Source organism: Oncorhynchus nerka, linkage group LG24, assembly GCF_034236695.1.
Source record: "Oncorhynchus nerka isolate Pitt River linkage group LG24, Oner_Uvic_2.0, whole genome shotgun sequence".
NCBI lineage: Eukaryota > Metazoa > Chordata > Actinopteri > Salmoniformes > Salmonidae > Oncorhynchus > Oncorhynchus nerka.
Genome location: NC_088419.1, coordinates 55,479,420 through 55,499,197, shown reverse-complemented (window position 1 = coordinate 55,499,197; position 19,778 = coordinate 55,479,420). Strand labels below are relative to the sequence as shown.

Below are 19,778 nucleotides of genomic sequence, written 5' to 3'. Positions count from 1 at the left end.
CAGAGGAAAGCATGTACTGTAGCGTAGTGATTTAAGAGTGTTGGGCCAGTAACCGGTTCGAATCCTGATCCATGTAGGTGAAAAATCTGTGCCCTTATTGCTCCTGTAAATCGTTCTTCACAAGGGCCTCTGCTAAATGATTCTGGTTCTATCGCTCAGCGCCGCATTAGTCTAGCTGGCTCACTGGATCTCACTAGCTTTCACTGCCTGGGATTTGGAGATTAGACTCACTGTGATACCTGGAGTGGCTTCTTAGTTTGAGGATCTATCCAATATCCATAGTCTGGTCTTGAACTGTGTGTCTGTCTGTATCGGTCATAGTGTGTCTGCATTGCATATGGACCTTAATGATGAAGATAATATATCATAGGCAGTAGCCCCTTAGCTTGGTTGTGGTAATGCATTAGTGCACATTCTGGCCTGGCATTGCTTTTTATTAGATCAGCTCTATAAAGAGACAGCGGGCCAGTTAGTGAAGTTTCCATGCCCAGCACTGGGCATTCTGCCTGCCTGAGCTACTAGTGTTAACCCTTGCCACTCACAGCACCTGTCATCCTGTAAACAGTTGAAAATGCCAGATTGTCTTTGAGAAGTGCCTACATTGGAACACAGTGGCTGTACGATAACATGCTATACATGTCAGAGCTCAGGTTTTCCGCTCCACAGCCCTGTATGGGTTTTGACTAACGGACGTTATAAACTTGAGCACCGCACGTGTAACAGGAAGATGCCACAAATGAGGAAAAGGCCTGCTAATTGCGCTACTTTTCCTCATTTGTTATCAGAGTGTGGGGAAATTCTCTAAGTCGAGAGGAGTCTGTGTTCCGAAAGATGAGACGTTGAGGATTATAATGAATACCGCTTGACGTCGTACAAGCAAAACCACACACCTAGAAGTCCAAATGTGTACTTCTCATTTCCATGTTTTGAAAACTCATGTCATTTACAGTATCAACCTTGATGATCACTGTTTGCTCCACAGTTGCGAGGATGACATGCATTATAGCCTGGGTTGTCCTGAATACAATGAGCCTGTGTTTGTTTGTATTGTGCAGAAAAGTAGCCGTGGAACACGCACGTGAATGCACTCACGACTCCATTCTGTGCGGACCAAAATTTACAATCGGTCTGACGGTCTGAAGTGCCTTTTTGAAAGCATAACACTATAAGATCGTATTTTATAACTTAGCTAGCCATGATGCCCACCGGACCCAGATTGAGATTTATAATGAAATGTTTTTTGGATTGCGTAAACAACGACAGTAATTGTGTGCCGGTGGGGACGCAGGGCTGTGTTCCAAACAAAACTGTGCTTGCTTCACTTCCTCAATGGCAAGGCTAGAAGAGCTAAAAGCACCTTATATTTGAAGGCTCTCTCCTTGAATCATAAGTGTACTGAAATGACTTAGGAACTGTGCCCAGTTTGGAGAGGTGTGTGGCCACTTGGAGACACTAGTTAGACCTCACTCAAACCCTAGTTTTTTATTATCTTGTACCACCTACCCCAATTTCAATGACTACTCTTATGTTATACTGATAAATGCTGTGAAAAGTACAGGATATGTAAAAATGCACAAAATCAAGTGTAATACTTTAGATTCAGTCTTGTCAGGTGAACTGTTGGTCTGATCATTTTCCCCATCAAGTGTTTCCCTTTCAATTGGTACCATGGTATGTATGCTTTTTATAGTTATTCTGCTAGAAACATTTCAATTTGGCCCTATCCATGTAGGCCAATTTCCACGAATGTAAGGGGTTAATATACACACACCACTCAGCCATCGCCCTGACACTCTATTTTTAGTTTGTCAATAAACAGGAAGATTAGCTTAATGTTTTCCATATGCCTGAAATTTAATTAGAGCAGTTTCAAACTCTTGCTCGTAGTGGCTATTTTGATGCACGTTAACATGAGCATGCCACTATGCACCCCGCTAAGGCTGTCCATATCTGGACTCTTTGTTCAAGTCTTTATTGTTCCACTGACCATCTGCCTTTGCTTCCCCTCCTCCTCAGTCACTACCATCCCGCTTTTACGACCCTTACACATGAACTCGCCCGTGCACGCACGTACACACGAACACGAGACACAGAGCCAAGTGAAAGGACCAGACTAACTCGTGTGACTTGATTGATGTTTTCATTCTCTCTCCCCTCTCCCCTTTCACCTCGCCCCTCTCCTCTCTCTCTCATTCTCAGGGCAATCGTAGAGAAGTATCTCCTGGAGAAGTCTCGCCTGGTCTCCAGAGAAAAGAATGAGAGGTAAAGGGCAACAGCAGGGGTCATGATCTTTGACCCCTATTGACCTGTGGAGGCCCTCTGTACAAACAGAGGGACGATCCCCTGGGTGCCTTTTTCATATTCAGTTAACATGCCATGTCCAAGGGTGACTTTCGGGCCTAGACACAGAGCTAACTTTTTACCCAGCCAGAATGTGCCAAAGAGTTGCATCAATATGTGAACTGAGTATTTTTTTGAGGAATAAAAATGAAATGTATATTTTATTTACCCGTGACTAGCACCGTAGTGGGGCGGCAGCGTAGCCTAGTGGTTAGAGCGTTGGACTAGTAACCGAAAGGTTGCAAGTTCGGATCCCCGAGCTGACAAGGTACAAATCTGTCGTTCTGCCCCCTGAACAGGCAGTTAACCCACTGTTCCTAGGCCGTCATTGAAAATAAAAATTTGATCTTAACTGACTTGCCTAGTTAAATAAAGGTAAATTAAAAAGTGCTACTATTTCTACTACAAATGCTTTGGTTAGGGTTGGTATAGCCTATAAACAGAATGAACCCTTGTTCTCACTAGATGTGTCTGAGTTGTAGTATTACAGGAGTTGTAGTATTATAGTATCATGCACTACTCATGTTACTCATATGCCAACACGTCTGTTGAAATGAGCTTCTGTTTTGATCACGTCTGCCTGTGTCTGTGATGTCAGCGAGACTCTGTAGTAAACATGGAAACTCATTATGTCCGTGTGGTTTTACAACAATGCAAGCTGACCGGCCACCTGATGGCAAGACTGGAACAACTGATAGCTGCATTCCCGCTCATTACTAGGCTTGCACCTTAGACACAGAGTCAATGTTGGGTGGTGGAAACTAATACTACCGCAGTGTTGACTTCTGAGTGCTAGGAACACAAGTGTTTCGCTACACCCACAGTGACATCTGCTAAATATGTGTATGTGTACCAATAAAAAGTGATTTATTTCTCAATATAAGAAGCACGTTTTTTAAATTAAATGAATGATTTATTTATTGCCACCTTAAAATATATCACCTTCACCAAATAATGAAAGCAAACAAATAATAAAAGCCGAAAACCACACTGTATCCACACACAAAACAGATTTTACTGAATGCACTAAACATGGTTTTGTGTTCCTGTAGGAACTACCATGTGTTTTACTATCTACTGGTGGGAGCGTCCGAGGAGGAGCGCAAGGAGTTCAAACTCCTGCAGCCTGAAGATTACCTCTACCTCAAGCAGGTACCACACACACACACACACACACACACACACACACACAGAGGTTGGTGGTACCTTCATTTGGGAGGACGGGCAAGTGGTAATGGCTGGAGTGGAAAGGTATCAACATCAAACACATGGTTTCCATGTGTTTGATGCCATTCGCTCCGTTCCAGACATTATTATGAGCCATCCGCCCCTCAACAATGACACTACACTAGTAATGTTTTTCTTAGCACAGTACATGTATTTCTCTACCTCAAGCAGTATATATCCAGTTACTGTATACACCACTACTAAATCTAGAGCCACATCCCCATTAGTTAGTTCCCTAGGTACTGATTTTCTGCGGTGTTCTCTTCTGTACAGTACCTTTTTATTATCGTCCCTTAACTACATTGAGAAGTTTACATACAATTAGGTTGGAGGCATTAAAACTAGTTTTTCTACCACTCCACAAATTTCTTGTTAACATACGATAGTTTTGACAAGTCGGTTAGGGCATCTACTCTAGACCTCCACAAGTCTGGTTCATCCTTGGGCGCAATTTCCAAATGCCTGAAGGTACCACGCTCATCTGTACAAACAACGGTACGCAAGTATAAACACCATGGGACCACGCAACCGTCATACTGCTCAGGAAGGAGAAGCGTTCTGTCTCCTAGAGGTGAACGTACTTTGGTGCGAAAAGTGCAAATCAATCCTAGAAGAACAGCAAAGGATCTTGTGGAGATGCTGGAGGAAACGGGTACAAAAGTATCTATATCCACAGTAAAACGAGTCCTATATTGACATAACCTGAAAGGCAGCTCAGCAAGGAAGAAGCCATTGCTCCAAAACTACCATAAAAAAGCCAGACTACAGTTTGCAACTGCACATGGGGACAAATATCGTACTTTATGGAGAAATGTCCTCTGGTCTGATGAAACAAAAATAGAACTGTTTGGCCATAATGACCATTGTTATGTTTGGAGGAAAAAGGGGGAGGCTTGCGAGCTGAAGAAACACCATCCCAACTGTGAAGCACGGGGGTGGCAGCATCATGTTGTGGGGGTGCTTTGCTGCAGGAGGGACTGGTGCAATTCACAAAATAGATGGCATCATGAGGGAATTGTCTTGATGTTGCTTCAACATATGCACATCAGTCAGGATGTTAAATCTTGGTTGCATATTGGTCTTCCAAATGGACAATGACCCCAAGAATACTTCCGAAGTTGTGGCAAAATGGCTTAAGGACAACAAAGTCAAGGTATTTGAGTGGCCATCACAAAGCCCTGACCTTAATCCTATAGAACATGAAAAAGTGTGTGCGAGCAAGGAGGCCTACAAACCTGACTCTGTTTTACCAGCTCTGCCAGGAGGAATGTGCCAAAATTCACCCAACTTATTGTGGGAAGCTTGTGGAAGGCTACCCGAAACGTTTGACCCAGGTTAAACAATTTAAAGGCAATGCTACCAAATACTAATTGAGTGTATGTAAACTTCTGACCCACTGGGAATGTGAGGAACGAAATAAAAGCTGAAATAAATAATTCTCTACTATTATTCTGACATTTCATCACATTCTTAAAATAGTGGTGATCCTAACTGACCTAAGTCAGGAAATGTGTGTACTCAGATTAAATGTCAGGAATTGTGAAAAACTGATTTTAAATGTATTTGGCCAAGGTGTATGTAAACTTCCGACTTCAACTGTATTATCCTTTGTACCCTGATTCTCATTCTATTCCTGGGTTCCCTATGTCTTAATAATCTCTTTCCCTGTACTTGAACTGGCTCAAGGTAACATTCCCCATCTGATTCAGTTGGTAGTAAACCTGGTATGCGGTGTCATTGTTATGCAGTGAATGGCCTGCATATGGTCTGTTCTCCTAGTTTCTTGCCCATATGTGCGCTGCATGTTAATGAAACGCTCTCCCCATTCTCCTGTCTCTGTGCAGCAAAACTTTAAGATCGAAGATGAAGAAGACCTGCGTCATGATTTTGAGAGGCTGCAGCAGGCCATGGAGATGGTGGGCTTCCTGTCTGCCACTAAGAAACAGTGAGTGAACATGCCAATGGGCAGTCAATCTCCACTACTTCAAGGGCACCACATCCCATTTGATCCATTAAATGGCTGTCTAATGCAAATGGGTCATAAAGATTTGCGTATGCTGTAGTCGGTTGGCGTTACTTGGATCCACTTGAATCTCCTGCCCAAACGTAGCCAGACAACCCTTTCCTCTGATGCAGTTGTTCCAGTAATTGGCAGTCATGTGCATCCAATATGGCAGAAAAAATAGAAATACTGTAGAAGGAAGGCCTGTTCTATTCATTGTGGTTCTATGATAATGACACCTGTCTGCTGCAGGATCTTCTCTGTGCTGTCGGCCATCTTGTACCTGGGCAACGTGACGTACAGGCAGACGTCTACAGGCCGAGACGAGGGACTGGACGTGGGACCACCGGAAGTCCTGGCTACCCTCTCAGACCTGCTCAAGGTAACAATGGCTCTGCTGCTCTTGTCTACACATCAATGAGCAAGTAGTCTTTACTCTGGGTCCTGGAGGGATGCAGTATCTGTGGGAACACTGATTCAGCCAAAAAAAAAAAAACGTTTTTGAAATGGGGCCTGCGCACTAAGCGTCTCAGTGTAGGAGTGCTGATCTAGGATCAGGCCCCATGTTAATTTATTATGATCTAAAATGACAAACGTATCCCTGCTATAGGGAGACAGCTAAAATGGGCCCAACTACATTTGTCTTAATGGTCCACTAAGACAAATGTAGTTGAGTTTAGAGCATTGTAAAAATCTGAACATGTGGCTGGTTATCCGTTTCATCCCCAAACAGTGAGTGTGTTCTATTATTGTCCACTGACGAAGCCTGGTTCTCCCCAATGATTATACAGGAAGCCTCCTCTCCACTAAATGTATGTATTTTTGGTCTGTCCCTAGTAATGTCGCAAGCTTTGAGAATTGTGAGTGTAATGTCATCTCTGTGTGACCTCCCAGGTGGAAGAGGAGTTGCTGGTCGAGGCACTAACTAAGAGGAAAACGGTGACAGTCAATGACAAGCTGATTCTGCCCTACAGCCACAGTGAGGTAGGCAACCATAGGCCCTGAATATCAGTCTATCATTATCTTGCTGGATTTCTTCCCCGGGATCATTGTGTGCCGTCGTTGGTCTCCTTTTCCCTGTGCGTCGGTCTACTCCCATTCACCCTTCTCTCTGTCTCTCAGGCCATCACTGCGAGAGACTCCATGGCCAAGTCTCTGTACAGTGCACTGTTCAACTGGATTGTCCTGCGCATCAATCATGCCCTGCTCAACAAGAAAGACATGGAGGAATCTGTCCCGGTAAGAGAGCGCACACACACACACACACACACACACAGCACAGACCTAGGAATGCAGCTTAGAGTTCCCCTCTCCATGTTTCGTCATTGTCAAGGCCAGACATGTCGGTAGTTCCCCAGAAATAACTGGAAAAAAGTATATTTTTACGCAAATGACAAAAAAAAAAGAATGAACTAACCAGAGCTCTAGTATGATATTGGTGACATTATTAGGCCATCTTACCTACATTTCGAACTGATCTACTGTATGTATTTGTTCTGTTCCAGTGTTTGTCAATAGGGGTCCTGGACATATTTGGCTTTGAGGACTTTGAGACCAACAGCTTTGAGCAGTTCTGTATCAACTATGCAAACGAGCAGCTTCAGTATTACTTCAACCAGCACATCTTCAAACTTGAGCAGGCGAGTTGGCCCTGGGTGTGCCTCATTGAAATAGAATAACACAGACTCTATGGTGCCATAAGGACAGTATAACAGAGCTGATCCTATGTCTTTAGCTCTGACCGTGTTATTGGTCCGTTACAGGAGGAGTACCAGGCGGAGGGCATCACCTGGCACAACATAGACTACACTGACAACGTGGGCTGCATCCACCTCATCAGCAAGAAGCCCACTGGTCTCCTGTACCTACTGGACGAGGAGAGCAAGTAAGGACATCACCCCCCCCAATGTGTTGATCTCCATGTGCCAGAAGTGACTGCAGCCTAAAGATTTGCTTTGCTACATAGTTGCCTGTAAGCGGCAATAAATTACATTTGAGATGAGATGCAGGTTCAAACGGTATACGTCTCCCCTCTCCTTCTCTCACGCCCTCTATTTTCTCTCCTGCTCTTCAGCTTCCCCCATGCCACTGATAAGACCCTGCTGGCCAAGTTTAAGCAGCAGCACCAGGAGAATAAGTACTTTGTGCCCACGCCTGTGATGGAGCCTGCCTTTGTCATCCACCACTTTGCTGGGAAAGTCAAATACCAGATCAAGGTAGGGATGGACAACCACCCACCAACATAGTCAGACTCCGTGTTTACTATCATGTAATGTCTAGGGGGTTGGGCGAGGCTTCTTGCATTTGTGTAACTGTTCATTGTTACTGACATCTAATTATTGTTCAGTGCGTTAATAATCTTAGCGGCGACTCTAAAATGGCCTCAACATCCTTAACCGTCTCCCTGTGACTCTCCTGGCAGGACTTCCGGGAGAAGAATACGGACCACATGCGTCCAGACATTGTGGCTCTACTGCGCAGCAGTGACCGAGCCTACGTGCGTCAGCTGATCGGGATGGACCCTGTGGCCATGTTCCGCTGGGGCATCCTGCGAGCCACCATCAGGGGGATGGCTGCCTTCAACGAGGCTGGACGCCACTGGGCCACCAAGACCGCAGGTACGTGTACAGCTGGAGCAGTAGTACAATACGTGTACAGCTGGAGCAGTAGTACAATACGTGTACAGCTGGAGCAGTAGTACAATACGTGTACAGCTGGTGCAGTGGTACAATACGTGTACAGCTGGTGCAGTGGTACAATACGTGTACAGCTGGGAGCAGTGGTACAATACGTGTACAGCTGGGAGCAGTGGTACAATACGTGTACAGCTGGGAGCAGTGGTACAATGCGTGTACAGCTGGGAGCAGTGGCTGGGAGCAGTGGTACAATGCGTGTACAGCTGGGAGCAGTGGTACAATGCGTGTACAGCTGGGAGCAGTGGTACAATGCGTGTACAGCTGGGAGCAGTGGTACAATGCGTGTACAGCTGGGAGCAGTGGTACAATGCGTGTACAGCTGGGAGCAGTGGTACAATGCGTGTACAGCTGGGAGCAGTGGTACAATGCGTGTACAGCTGGGAGCAGTGGTACAATGCGTGGGCGGCTGATTGTATAGGTGTACACATGCTTTAGACACTATAGGAGTCTACAGCCATGTCTCAGAGTTAGAACTGTACTACCTGAACTGTAACATGCACAGTAACCAATAATTGCAGTAGGCTTACTTGTGTTAGCTTAATTAGTTTAGCAGGGCTTGGGGGGGAAACATGAGGCTTTTGAAATGTCAGGTTTTTCCCTGCAAGCTTCAGTCATTATCCGCCAGATAAGTTTTGTTGTGTTGACTAGATGAGAAAAGTGGCCCATTGACGTAAGAGGGTATTTTTATAGGGATTATTGGTATTAAATTGAATCAAGGAAAAACAAAGCAGGGAAATGGCCCCTGGAAGGACTCAACTGGATTATTCTGATTTCTGACAGGCAGGAGTCATGCGGTGCAGTCTTTTAGTCTTTTTAGAACCTATATGTGTGTCTGATGTCGGTTTGTGTTTAACAGGTGTGCAGCGCCCCACTTCCAGGACTCCTTTGGGGGAGCTGCAGAGGTCCAACACGCCTGTAGAAAGGATGTACCGGTAAGGCACAGACCTCTGACAGAGAGGGACACACAGGGAAGAAGGGAAACATTTGTCCCAGTATCCACATTTCTGTACCACTTAGAAAGAAGTGATGTATTGCCCATGCATAGGGCCCTCGTGTGTTTTTCCTGTTAGGTCACAAAAAATGGCTGGCCCTCGCCATGCGTACTAGATAGTATGTTAATGTGGAAATTGAGACATACTCTGGTAGCGTTGTGAAATGGGCCATCTTCCTCTACTGTTTTGGGTGTGATGTCATGATTGACAGATGGGTCTCTCTCTCTCTCTCTCTCTCTCTCTCTCTCTCTCCCCTGAGGCACAACGGCAGGTGTTCACAGTGATTACAATCTACCAGAGTGCCTGTGGCGTTAAAGCCCACGGGCAATGTCGCAGTCTTCCATCAGAAATCCACTTAAATGCACAAACCCGACTACCTTGATCCAAGACCAAGTCATCTCACTGAATCTATACTATAAAGACAAAGATTTGTATTTAGGATGAACCAGAATAACTTAAATCAGTTTGCCTTACAATAACAAGGCCCTTACTAGTCCCTGATTGGGGGGCCTCTCACAGAGAACACGTTGTGATTTGGTCATCAATCCCCATTTTATTTGTAAAAGTATTTTTAAGAAATCCATTTGTCACAAAGATGACAAATGAAAGGGTGAGCACCCGTACCGTTGGATCCGTGTCCCAGCGCCTAGGATTACATGAAGCAGGATCAGACAGTGTTATCATGATTATGAATCACAAGATTGTTCAGGAAGTGTATCTGTACTGGGAGCCAAATAGAACTCCCACTAGTCCCCCGGTAAATGGAACTGAATGAAACAGTTGGCTCCCATGTGTGCTTCCTGGTCGCTTGTATGACGCAAGCTCTGTCAAATCCATAGAATCAAATCCATGCAATAATATCTCTATGGTGGAATGAATCCTCCTTCATGTCATCCTGGCCCCTGCGTTTTCTCCCCTGCCCCTGGGTGACCCCGTGTGCTGTTCTCTCCCCTCCACAGACGGGCTTCTATGCTCGATTTCTACTTTGATCACTCTGACGAGCGCCCACTAGAGGCCTTCGAAGACATCTTTGCTAGCTATGAGAGTAAGAAGTAAGTGGACTGGAGGAGAGCAGGAAGAAGGATGGAGGGAGGTCAAGCAGGAGGAAGGGACAGTGTTGTTTTTACGGGCAGTTAGCCTCTGGCTCATTCCCGCTCTGAGTTTGCTCATATTCATCATGTCAGAGATACACGAGAGACTCTACGTCATGAAGGTTTGCAGCAGGCATAGGTTTCTTTAGTTTGGAAAGGGAAGTCCTAATATGAAACATGCATAGTCAGACAACAGAAAAATACTTCATATAAACATCAAACACGGCAAACATTTTCCTTTATACTCAACAGGCTGCGTCTTGTTCTTATTCTCTTCCCCCCCCGTTCTAGCTCTCTATTTTCCACCACATTGCTCTTGTTACCGTCTCCCTTTCTTTCGCTCTTCATCTCTCGGCCACGGTAATCTCTCAACACCCTAGTTTATTATTGTTAATGTAGAACACAGGAAGGTCTTAGTGCTGCCCTGCTCTGATAATCTACTGATTTACTGGGAGGAAACAACTGGAAAGGCTGGGCACACTAACATATGGTTAGTACAGCATTTTAAGAACGTGTGCACACTATAAACAGTAGTAGTAAAGTTTAGTTAATGAAACAGGTCAGGGCAAGTGCTATACGTCTCAGGTCCTGGAGTACTAGTGATGAGGTCGGAAATGTAATAAACAATTGCCGACGGAGAAAGTGAAATGCATCATTGTAGTTTCTAAATGGACCAAAAGCCCCCGTTCTAATATGAGCATTCTCTGAGAGGAACTGAGCAGTTGTGTTTAAACCACCCCTAGCTCCTTCCTTAGGGCCCTACCCCTTGTGTGTTTGCAAAGATGATAGGGTATAGCTCCACCTAGGCTTTCGATTAGCTAGGGGGAGTTTCCACCATACTGCTTCCCCCTATCTGGTCCCTTCAGACCTGAAAATTCTAACGACGTCATGTCTAGGGGCCGTTTTTTCTATGGTACCTTATGGGCCCGTCCCTTCCTGCCTGACCTCCCTTGGTTTATTGCTCAGAGTGGTAAGTACAGTAATGCATGGATCCAGAGGAACAGCCATCTTAACAACACCAGTCCACCCCAGTTTACCACCAGTATAAAACCAATCCCAGTCGCCAGCAGCGTAACACCAGCATGGAGAAAAGATGTCAACCACTGAAGCTTTGATTCAGGAATGCATGCTCACAATACTTACTTACAGGAGTATGGCGTGTGCGAACATCCACACCGTGCACAACCTCTCACTTTCTACTGCAGCAATGGTTGGGTGGTCTGAACTGAAGTGGCATTGTCCCACATGTTAACCAGAAGTTTTTACTTGCTTTCGACTTCAGACCTCTAATGGTTCTGTGTGTGTTTCTCTTTGGAAGTGGGTTCTTTGGTGGTGGGGGGTTTTCTGTCATTTGAGGTGTCCTAACAGCGGTGTTCCTACATCCCCTGCCCTCCCCTTATGCCCCGTGCCCAACCCCTCCCTCATCCCGTCTCCTCCCCACCGTCCTCTTCACCCACTGTGGCCCTTGCTGGGTTGAATCAGGGACATGCATGCCCAGATAATCAGCTCCATTAAGGACTTGCAGCTGGATGGTGAGGACCCTCGCAAGCTGCTGCAGTCCTGGGGTCGCCTGCGGTTCCCTCGACACCTCCTTCAGTGAGTCTGTAGCCCTGGCCCCTTCCAGCTCAGTCCAGCCCAGCTTGGCCTAGCAAGTCCAACCCAGCTCGAACAGTGTTCAACCTTAGTCCTCTTGAGGCATCCCCTTAGTTGCACATTTTGTTCCAGCACTAGCACACCTGATTTGACTACAAAAAAATGTCTTCACCTCACATGGTTGTTAAAGCTCTCAACCCGTGACAGACAGTTGAAGACACAGGCTAGATAATTAGCTGTTTGAGACCACACCTCATGAAAAATGCACCTACGAACAAAGACCTCCTCACAGGAATCCTAATTATTTGCAGAACGATGCCCAACAACACAAGGCTGCTCGTGATAGTGAAATGCAAGGCCCAGATAGACTGGGTCCCAATATGATGTTGATTAGCATGAGGCTGATGTTGTAGTGCAACAAGGCTTTTTCCCATATGGGTTTTAATGGAAATGCAGAGGCTTTGATAAAAGCTGAGGATGCACTGATGGCTTGAATATCAGCTGCTGCATGAACAAGGACATTACTCACCTGAATGCATTGGCTTCTAGATGAAACTGTTTATGACTGTGAAGTCAAAAAGAATGTAAAAGTTTGTTACAAATGATTGTTTCTTTTATCTTATATAAAACTATAGTTGTTGGGTATAGTCTATGCAAGTATTTTCAACAGTCAAACAAAACAAAAGTTGAGTGTTGACCTCACAAATAACACACTGTCAAGCAGTGTAGTCGGGACATGGCAACAGTTCCACTATAAACCGAAGGCTTATATAATGCTCTATATGTAGTGATGAAAACAAGATAGCTGGGGGAACACGTCTCGTAATCCTATAGGTCGTATGGGTCTCGGCCGGGCTGGCTGATTTTGGTTGGCCAGGTTCCCCCTTCCTCCATCCCGCAACCTCCCTCCATCAGCCCTTGTCATCCCACCCATACTCCAGGTGCCAGCCCTCACGCCTCACTGACTGAGCATGACTCACCATACTAACACGGCTCGCCCCCATGCTCACCCGTAGACCTTTTCAGCGACGTCTCTGAGCTGAGCCACTCTCACTAACCTATCCCTTCCCCACAGGAAAAACAAGAACGCGAAGCAGAAACAGATCATACCCAAGGTAAACTTCATACATCATACATACGCCAGCTATGTGCACGCCTATATTAATGTCATTTGAAAAATAAATATAATATACAATCCGAGAATCTGCTGCAATAGCCCATCCGTGACGAGGATCGACGAGTTGTACGTTCCGAGATGCCGTTTTGCACACCACTGTGGTACTGCACCGTTATTTGACTATTTGTGGCCCCGCCTGTTAGGGTGCACGATTCGTGCCATTCTCCTTCGACCTCATCAACAAGCTGTTTTCACCCACAGGACTGCCACTGACTGGATGTGTGTTGTTTGTCGCACTAAGGTTGGGTGCTATCCAGATTTGTCCGTCTATTGCCAGAATGCTAACAACATTTGCACAAGTAATAGCGAATTTCCATGGAGGCTGCTAGCTAGATATGTTAACAAGCGCAAATGAGAATAAACTAATTGCAAAGACAGGCAATCCAGCTCATAAAATTATACATATATAGGTAGGAGCTACCAAATGTAATTTTTTTTGAGTTTGGACATAATACAAGTGAATGAGCTGCATTGTGCAAATGAACAAAGTTTTGACATGCTTGTCAGAAGGAAAACGGTACTCTGGCTCTGGAGCAGCATGTGTACACGCTGTGTCTGTGTGGAGGCTGGAGTCGCTAGGGCAACGGGCCTGCCTGCTCTGAGAAGATGGGGGAGGAGCAGATGGGTCAAGAACGGAGGACAAAAAACGCAAGGATATCAAAAGATGGCAGTGGCATCTGTACAGAACTCACCCAAAGGGCTTTGACTCAAGCACGGCAGAAAGCTAACACAATATGATGCCCCTTCACCTTATTAATTAAACCACTTACTTGGATAACAAGCAAAGTAACTTAGGGGTCGCGTTAATGCAGAATTCTTAGTTTTTTTTACACAGCAAAATATAAAACGCATAAGGAATAGCTTGCTGCGTTTTGTGAACAGATCTAAAATGCTTATTATTGTAATATCTGCTTGGCATCAGACTGATTTTGTGCTTGTGTGAATTCTCATCCGAGTGGAGAAGTGCAAAACGGGCAATCTATCAACAGACAGCGCTCTGACTCGGTGTAGCCATCCTACTTTTCTCTGGTAAAATGCAAGATTAGCTTTAAGCAAAACATTAGGAATTGTATCTGCTACATTATATAATAAATATAAAATATGATTGCCATGCATTGTTTTTGCAAAAAATATATTGCTTTTTCATTGGTAGCTCTGCCAGCCAAATTGTGTTGCACTTCTAATGTAATGAAAATGAAGCTTTTTTTCTGCCGAATGTGTTTCACTAATGTACACTGAACAAAAATATAAACACAACATGTAAAGTGTTGGTCCCATGTTTCATGAGCTGAAATAAAATATCAGACATTTTCCATATGCACAAAAAGCATATTTCTCTCAAATATTTTCTCAAATTTGTTTACATCCCTTATAGTGAGTATTTCTCATTTGCCAAGATAATCCATCGACCTGACAGGTGTGGCATATCAAGACATGGTCATTACACAGGTGCACCTTGTGCTAGGGACAATAAAAGGCCACTCTAAAATGTGCAGTTTTGTGTCACAACTGTTGCCAGAGAATTTAATGTTAATTTCTCTACCATTAGCCACCAACGTTGTTTCAGAGAATTTGGCAGTACATCCAACCGGCCTCACAACTACAGACCATGTGTATGGCATTGTGTGGATGAGTGGATTGTTGATCTCAACGTTGTGAACAGAGTGCCCCATGGTGGGCTTATGATATGGGCAGGCATAAGCTACGTGACTGGCTCAACTGTTCTTGGAAACTACAGTAAGCTTAATATTGTAAACCAATCCGACCGATTTAATGAAGAACCCAATCTGCTTTATCTCCTAACATATTGCACAAGTTGACTACAGGTATTTACTAAAAATGTAGTGGAGTGTACCTAATAAACTGGCCAGTGAGGGTCTTGTTCCTTCAAAACATTTCATTTAACTCCGAGAGTATCAATGAGACTGTTGTGCTATCTGCAGACGTTTAGAACTCTGTGGTGTTGATGCTGTTCCTTAGAGCCTGCTGGACTCTCGCTCCCTGAAGTTCATCGTCGGTCGGACCATCCACGACCGCTCCACCAAGTCTCTGCATCACCTCAACAAGAAGAAGAAGACCCCCAGCATCAGCGCTCAGTTCCAGGTCAGCTGATCTCACCAGCAAATACTGCAGCCAGGCAGCCACTAACATACATACACCTGAAAATACATAGCCACACTTCACACAATGCAAACTTCATACAATGCAGATGCAGAACATGGGAAATGTTTATTTGTTGAGGTAAGTCTTAATTGACATGAAACCTCTTTTACATTGACAGACGTCTCTGACAAAGCTGCTGGAGAATCTGGGCAGAGCAGAGCCCTTCTTCGTCCGCTGTATTCGCTCCAACTCTGAGAAGGTAAAGTCACTTCACTAAAAACATGTTTTAACCTCTTAAGTCGACCCTCTACTTTTTTGAACATTCTGTTAAAAATCGCGCAACATTTCAGCGCCCTGCTACTCATGCCAGGAATATAGTATATGCATTTGCTTAGTCTGTGTGGATAGAAAACACTCAGACGTTTAAAAAACTGGTTAAATCACTGCTGTGGCTTTACCAGAACGGCATTTACATCGAAAAGCACAGGAAAAACTGATCACTGAAAATGGGAAAATATATCCATGCGCTACTTGAACCCATTGATAAACGTGAACCACAATTAATTGACTGAGGTTGCAGTACCTACAGCTTCCACACGGTGTCTAGAGTCTTGTCATTTCCCTTCGAGTTTTTTCTTGGTCAAACACATACAGGACACCGTATCTCCTCCGTTCTAGGACCGGATATTTTCGTTGAGTTTCTAGCCGGACATTTTTCCAGACGGACAGCTAATGATCTTTACATCGCCTCCTGATAAATTTTATCGCTTATTAACGTTTACTAATACCTAAAGTTGCATTACAAACGTATTTCGAAGTGTTTTGTGAAAGTTTATCGTCGACTTTTTGAATTTTAAAAAATGACGTTACGTTTTGAAACGATGTTTTTTTCGTTTATCACACAGTCTACATATAACGCTATCTAGGCTTTATATGGACCGATTTAATCGAAATAAAGACCCAAATAGTGTTTATGGGACATCTAGGAGTGCCAACAAAGAAGATGGTAATGAATGTAATGAATGTTTTCTATTTTATTGTGCGGTTTGTGTAACGCCGAAATGCTAATTATTTTGTTTACGTCCCCTGTGGGTCTTTTGGGGTGTTGCATGCTATCAGATAATAGCTTCTCATGCTTTCGCCGAAAAGCATTTTAAAAATCTGACTTGTTGCCTGGATTCACAACGAGTGTAGCTTTAATTCGATACCCTGCATGTGTATTTTAATGAACTTTTGAGTTTTAACTAATACTATTAGCATTTAGCGTAGCGCATTTGCATTTCCAGAGCTCTAGTTGGGACGCAAGCGTCCCGAGTAGAAGCAACAGGTTAACGGAGTCGGAGTTTCGTTTTTTATAAGTGTCCATCCACAATGATACGGTAGTTGACAATACAAAATACAGATTTTAAAAACCACGTTGTGGACAACTCATAGTTTTGTGACACTAAAAGCAGTTATAGTAAAACATGGTACAGTTCCATTAGGAGTCATCTATAACACATGAGCATCTATACATTATTGGTATCAGTTATTATACATTACGTTATTCGTACATAGGTATGCATAAATAAAGAACATTGAGTCTACTACTTACAACCAATATGAGGAAAATGATTGCGTTCGTTCCTCTAACGACGTTCTGTGTGTGTGTGTGTGTGTGTACAGAAGGAGATGTGTCTGAATGAGACCCTGGTGCTGCAGCAGCTGCGCTACACAGGCATGCTGGAGACTGTTCGCATCCGAAGGTCTGGCTATGGAGCCAAGTACACCTTCCAGGTACGCTGCACCTGTTCACTGACTCAGATAGCCAGCAGACACCGGGAAGGAAGCAATATCTGTTGTTGATTATTTACCAATAGCTAACTGTGTAACTCTGATATATATATATATATATATATATATATATATATACTGAACAAAAGTATAAACGCAACATGCCCATACTCACAAAAAGCTTATTTCTCTCACATTTTGGGCACATATTTGTTTACATCTGTGTTAGTGAGCATTTCTCCCTTGCAAAGATTATTACATTTACATTACATTTAAGTCATTTAGCAGACGCTCTTATCCAGAGCGACTTACAAATTGGTGCGTTCACCTTAAGACATCCAGTGGAACAGCCACTTTACAATAGTGCATCTAAATCTTTTAAGGGGGGTGAGAAGGATTACTTTATCCTATCCTAGGTATTCCTGAAAGAGGTGGGGTTTCAGGTGTCTCCGGAAGGTGGTGATTGACTCCGCTGTCCTGGCGTCGTGAGGGAGTTTGTTCCACCATTGGGGGGCCAGAGCAGCGAACAGTTTTGACTGGGCTGCGCAGGAACTGTACTTCCTCAGTGGTAGGGAGGCGAGCAGGCCAGAGGTGGATGAACGCAGTGCCCTTGTTTGGGTGTAGGGCCTGATCAGAGCCTGGAGGTACTGAGGTGCCGTTCCCCTCACAGCTCCGTAGGCAAGCACCATGGTCTTGTAGCGGATGCGAGCTTCAACTGGAAGCCAGTGGAGAGAGCGGAGGAGCGGGGTGACGTGAGAGAACTTGGGAAGGTTGAACACCAGACGGGCTGCGGCGTTCTGGATGAGTTGTAGGGGTTTAATGGCACAGGCAGGGAGCCCAGCCAACAGCGAGTTACAGTAATCCAGACGGGAGATGACAAGTGCCTGGATTAGGACCTGCGCTGCTTCCTGTGTGAGGCAGGGTCGTACTCTGCGGATGTTGTAGAGCATGAACCTACAAGAACGGGCCACCGCCTTGATGTTAGTTGAGAACGACAGGGTGTTGTCCAGGATCACGCCAAGGTTCTTAGCGCTCTGGGAGGAGGACAATAATTAAATAATAAAATTATCCATCCACCTGACAGGTGTCTTGCATCAAGAAGCTGATTAAATAGCATGATCATTACACAGGTGCACCTTGTGTTGGGAACAATAAAAGGCTACTCTAAAATGTGCAGTTTTTGTCACACAACACAATAACACAGATGTCCCAAGTTTTGAGGGAGCGTGCAATTGGCATGCGGACTGCAGTAATGTCGACCAGAGCTGTTGCTACATAATTGAATGTTCATTTCTCTACCATAAGCCACCTCCAACATTGTTTTAGATAATTTGGCAGTAAGTCCAACCGGCCTCACAACTGCAGACCATGTGTAACCATGCCAGCCCAGATCCTCCACATCCGGCTTCTTCACTTCCAGGATCGCCTGAGACCAGCCACCCTGACAGCTGATAAATTGTGGGTTTGCACAACTGAAGAATTTCTGCACAAACTTTCAAACCGTCTCAGGAAAGCTCACCTGCTTGCTTGTCATACTCACCAGGGTCTTGACCTGACTACAGTTTGGTATTCTCACCTTCAATGGCCATTGGCATGCTGGAGAAGTGTGCTCTTCATGGATGAATCTTGGTTTCAACTGTACCGGGCAGATGGCAGACAGTGTATGGCGTTGTGTGAACAGAGTGCCCCATGGTGGCATGGTATGGTCAGGTAAAGCTACAGAAAGCAAACAATGGCATTTGATTGATGGCAATTTGAATGCACAGATATACCGTGACAAGATCCAGATGCCTATTTTCATGCCATTCATTCGCTGCCATCACCTCATGGTTCAGCATGATAATGCACGGCCCCATGTCGCAAGGATCTGTACACAATTACTGGAAGCTGAAAATGTCCCAGTTCTTCCATGGCCTGCATACTCACCAGACATGTCACCCCTTAAGCAAATTTGCTATGTTCTGGATCGACGTGTACGACAGTGTTCCAGTTCCTACCAAAATTCAGCGTCTTCGCACAGCAATTGAAGATTGGGGCAACATTCCACAGGCCACAATCAACAGCCTGATCAACTCTGAGAAATGTCATGCTGCATGAGGTAAATAAATGGTCACACCAGATGCTGACTGGTATTTTTTTAAAGGTTTTTTTAAGGTGTCTGTGACCAAATTAGGGCTTCATTTATTTCAATTGACTGATTTCCTTATATGAACTGTAACTCAGTAAAATTGTTGAAATTGTTACATGTTGTGTTTATATTTTTGTTCAGTATAAGAAGGAAAATATTTATTGGGCATTGTCTGTCTTAATGTAACCCACTATCATAAATGATTGTGAAGTAGAAATTCATGGCGGACACAAAAAAGTACAAAAATAATTGTCCACCACACGATTTTGCATACAGTGCACTTCAATCACAGATAAAGGCAGTAGGTTACTTTATACAGAAATGATAGGAGGGAGTTTGGTCTGGGAGGATGTGTGTGTATAACGTGAAGGTCTAGCAACCCAAACCCATGTGCGCAAATCACATGATAAAAAAAGTTGTCTGATATGCACTAATCCTGCCCTCTCCCCTCCAATGGTTATGTCTGATCGTGTACATTGGCGTGGCCAATTACCGTAACATGTAATTCCAAGACCCTAACAACAAATTGGAATTCATTATGAAGAAAATCGTGTACTGGACAAGAATGTGTTATGAAAAAAATTGTGCGGTCAAAGTCATGTGGTGGACCCCAATTTTTTTGTGTGTGTGTCTGTTGTGAATTTCAAATAAGTAGT

At 44.4% G+C, this 19,778-nt stretch overlaps 1 protein-coding gene across 1 annotated transcript in view; it reads left to right on the top strand.

Moving 5' to 3' along the window:
• LOC115108211 (unconventional myosin-IXb-like) overlaps positions 1–19,778 on the top strand; it is a 96,401-nt gene that overhangs the window by 61,365 nt on the left and 15,258 nt on the right. The window contains 16 exon segments of the mRNA XM_029632284.2: positions 2,200–2,262; positions 3,393–3,492; positions 5,412–5,512; positions 5,822–5,951; positions 6,464–6,553; positions 6,692–6,808; positions 7,075–7,209; positions 7,333–7,454; positions 7,644–7,785; positions 7,992–8,187; positions 9,122–9,197; positions 10,217–10,309; positions 13,017–13,056; positions 15,099–15,221; positions 15,400–15,480; positions 16,887–16,997. Coding sequence (XP_029488144.2) covers positions 2,200–2,262; positions 3,393–3,492; positions 5,412–5,512; positions 5,822–5,951; positions 6,464–6,553; positions 6,692–6,808; positions 7,075–7,209; positions 7,333–7,454; positions 7,644–7,785; positions 7,992–8,187; positions 9,122–9,197; positions 10,217–10,309; positions 13,017–13,056; positions 15,099–15,221; positions 15,400–15,480; positions 16,887–16,997 — 1,720 coding nt within the window.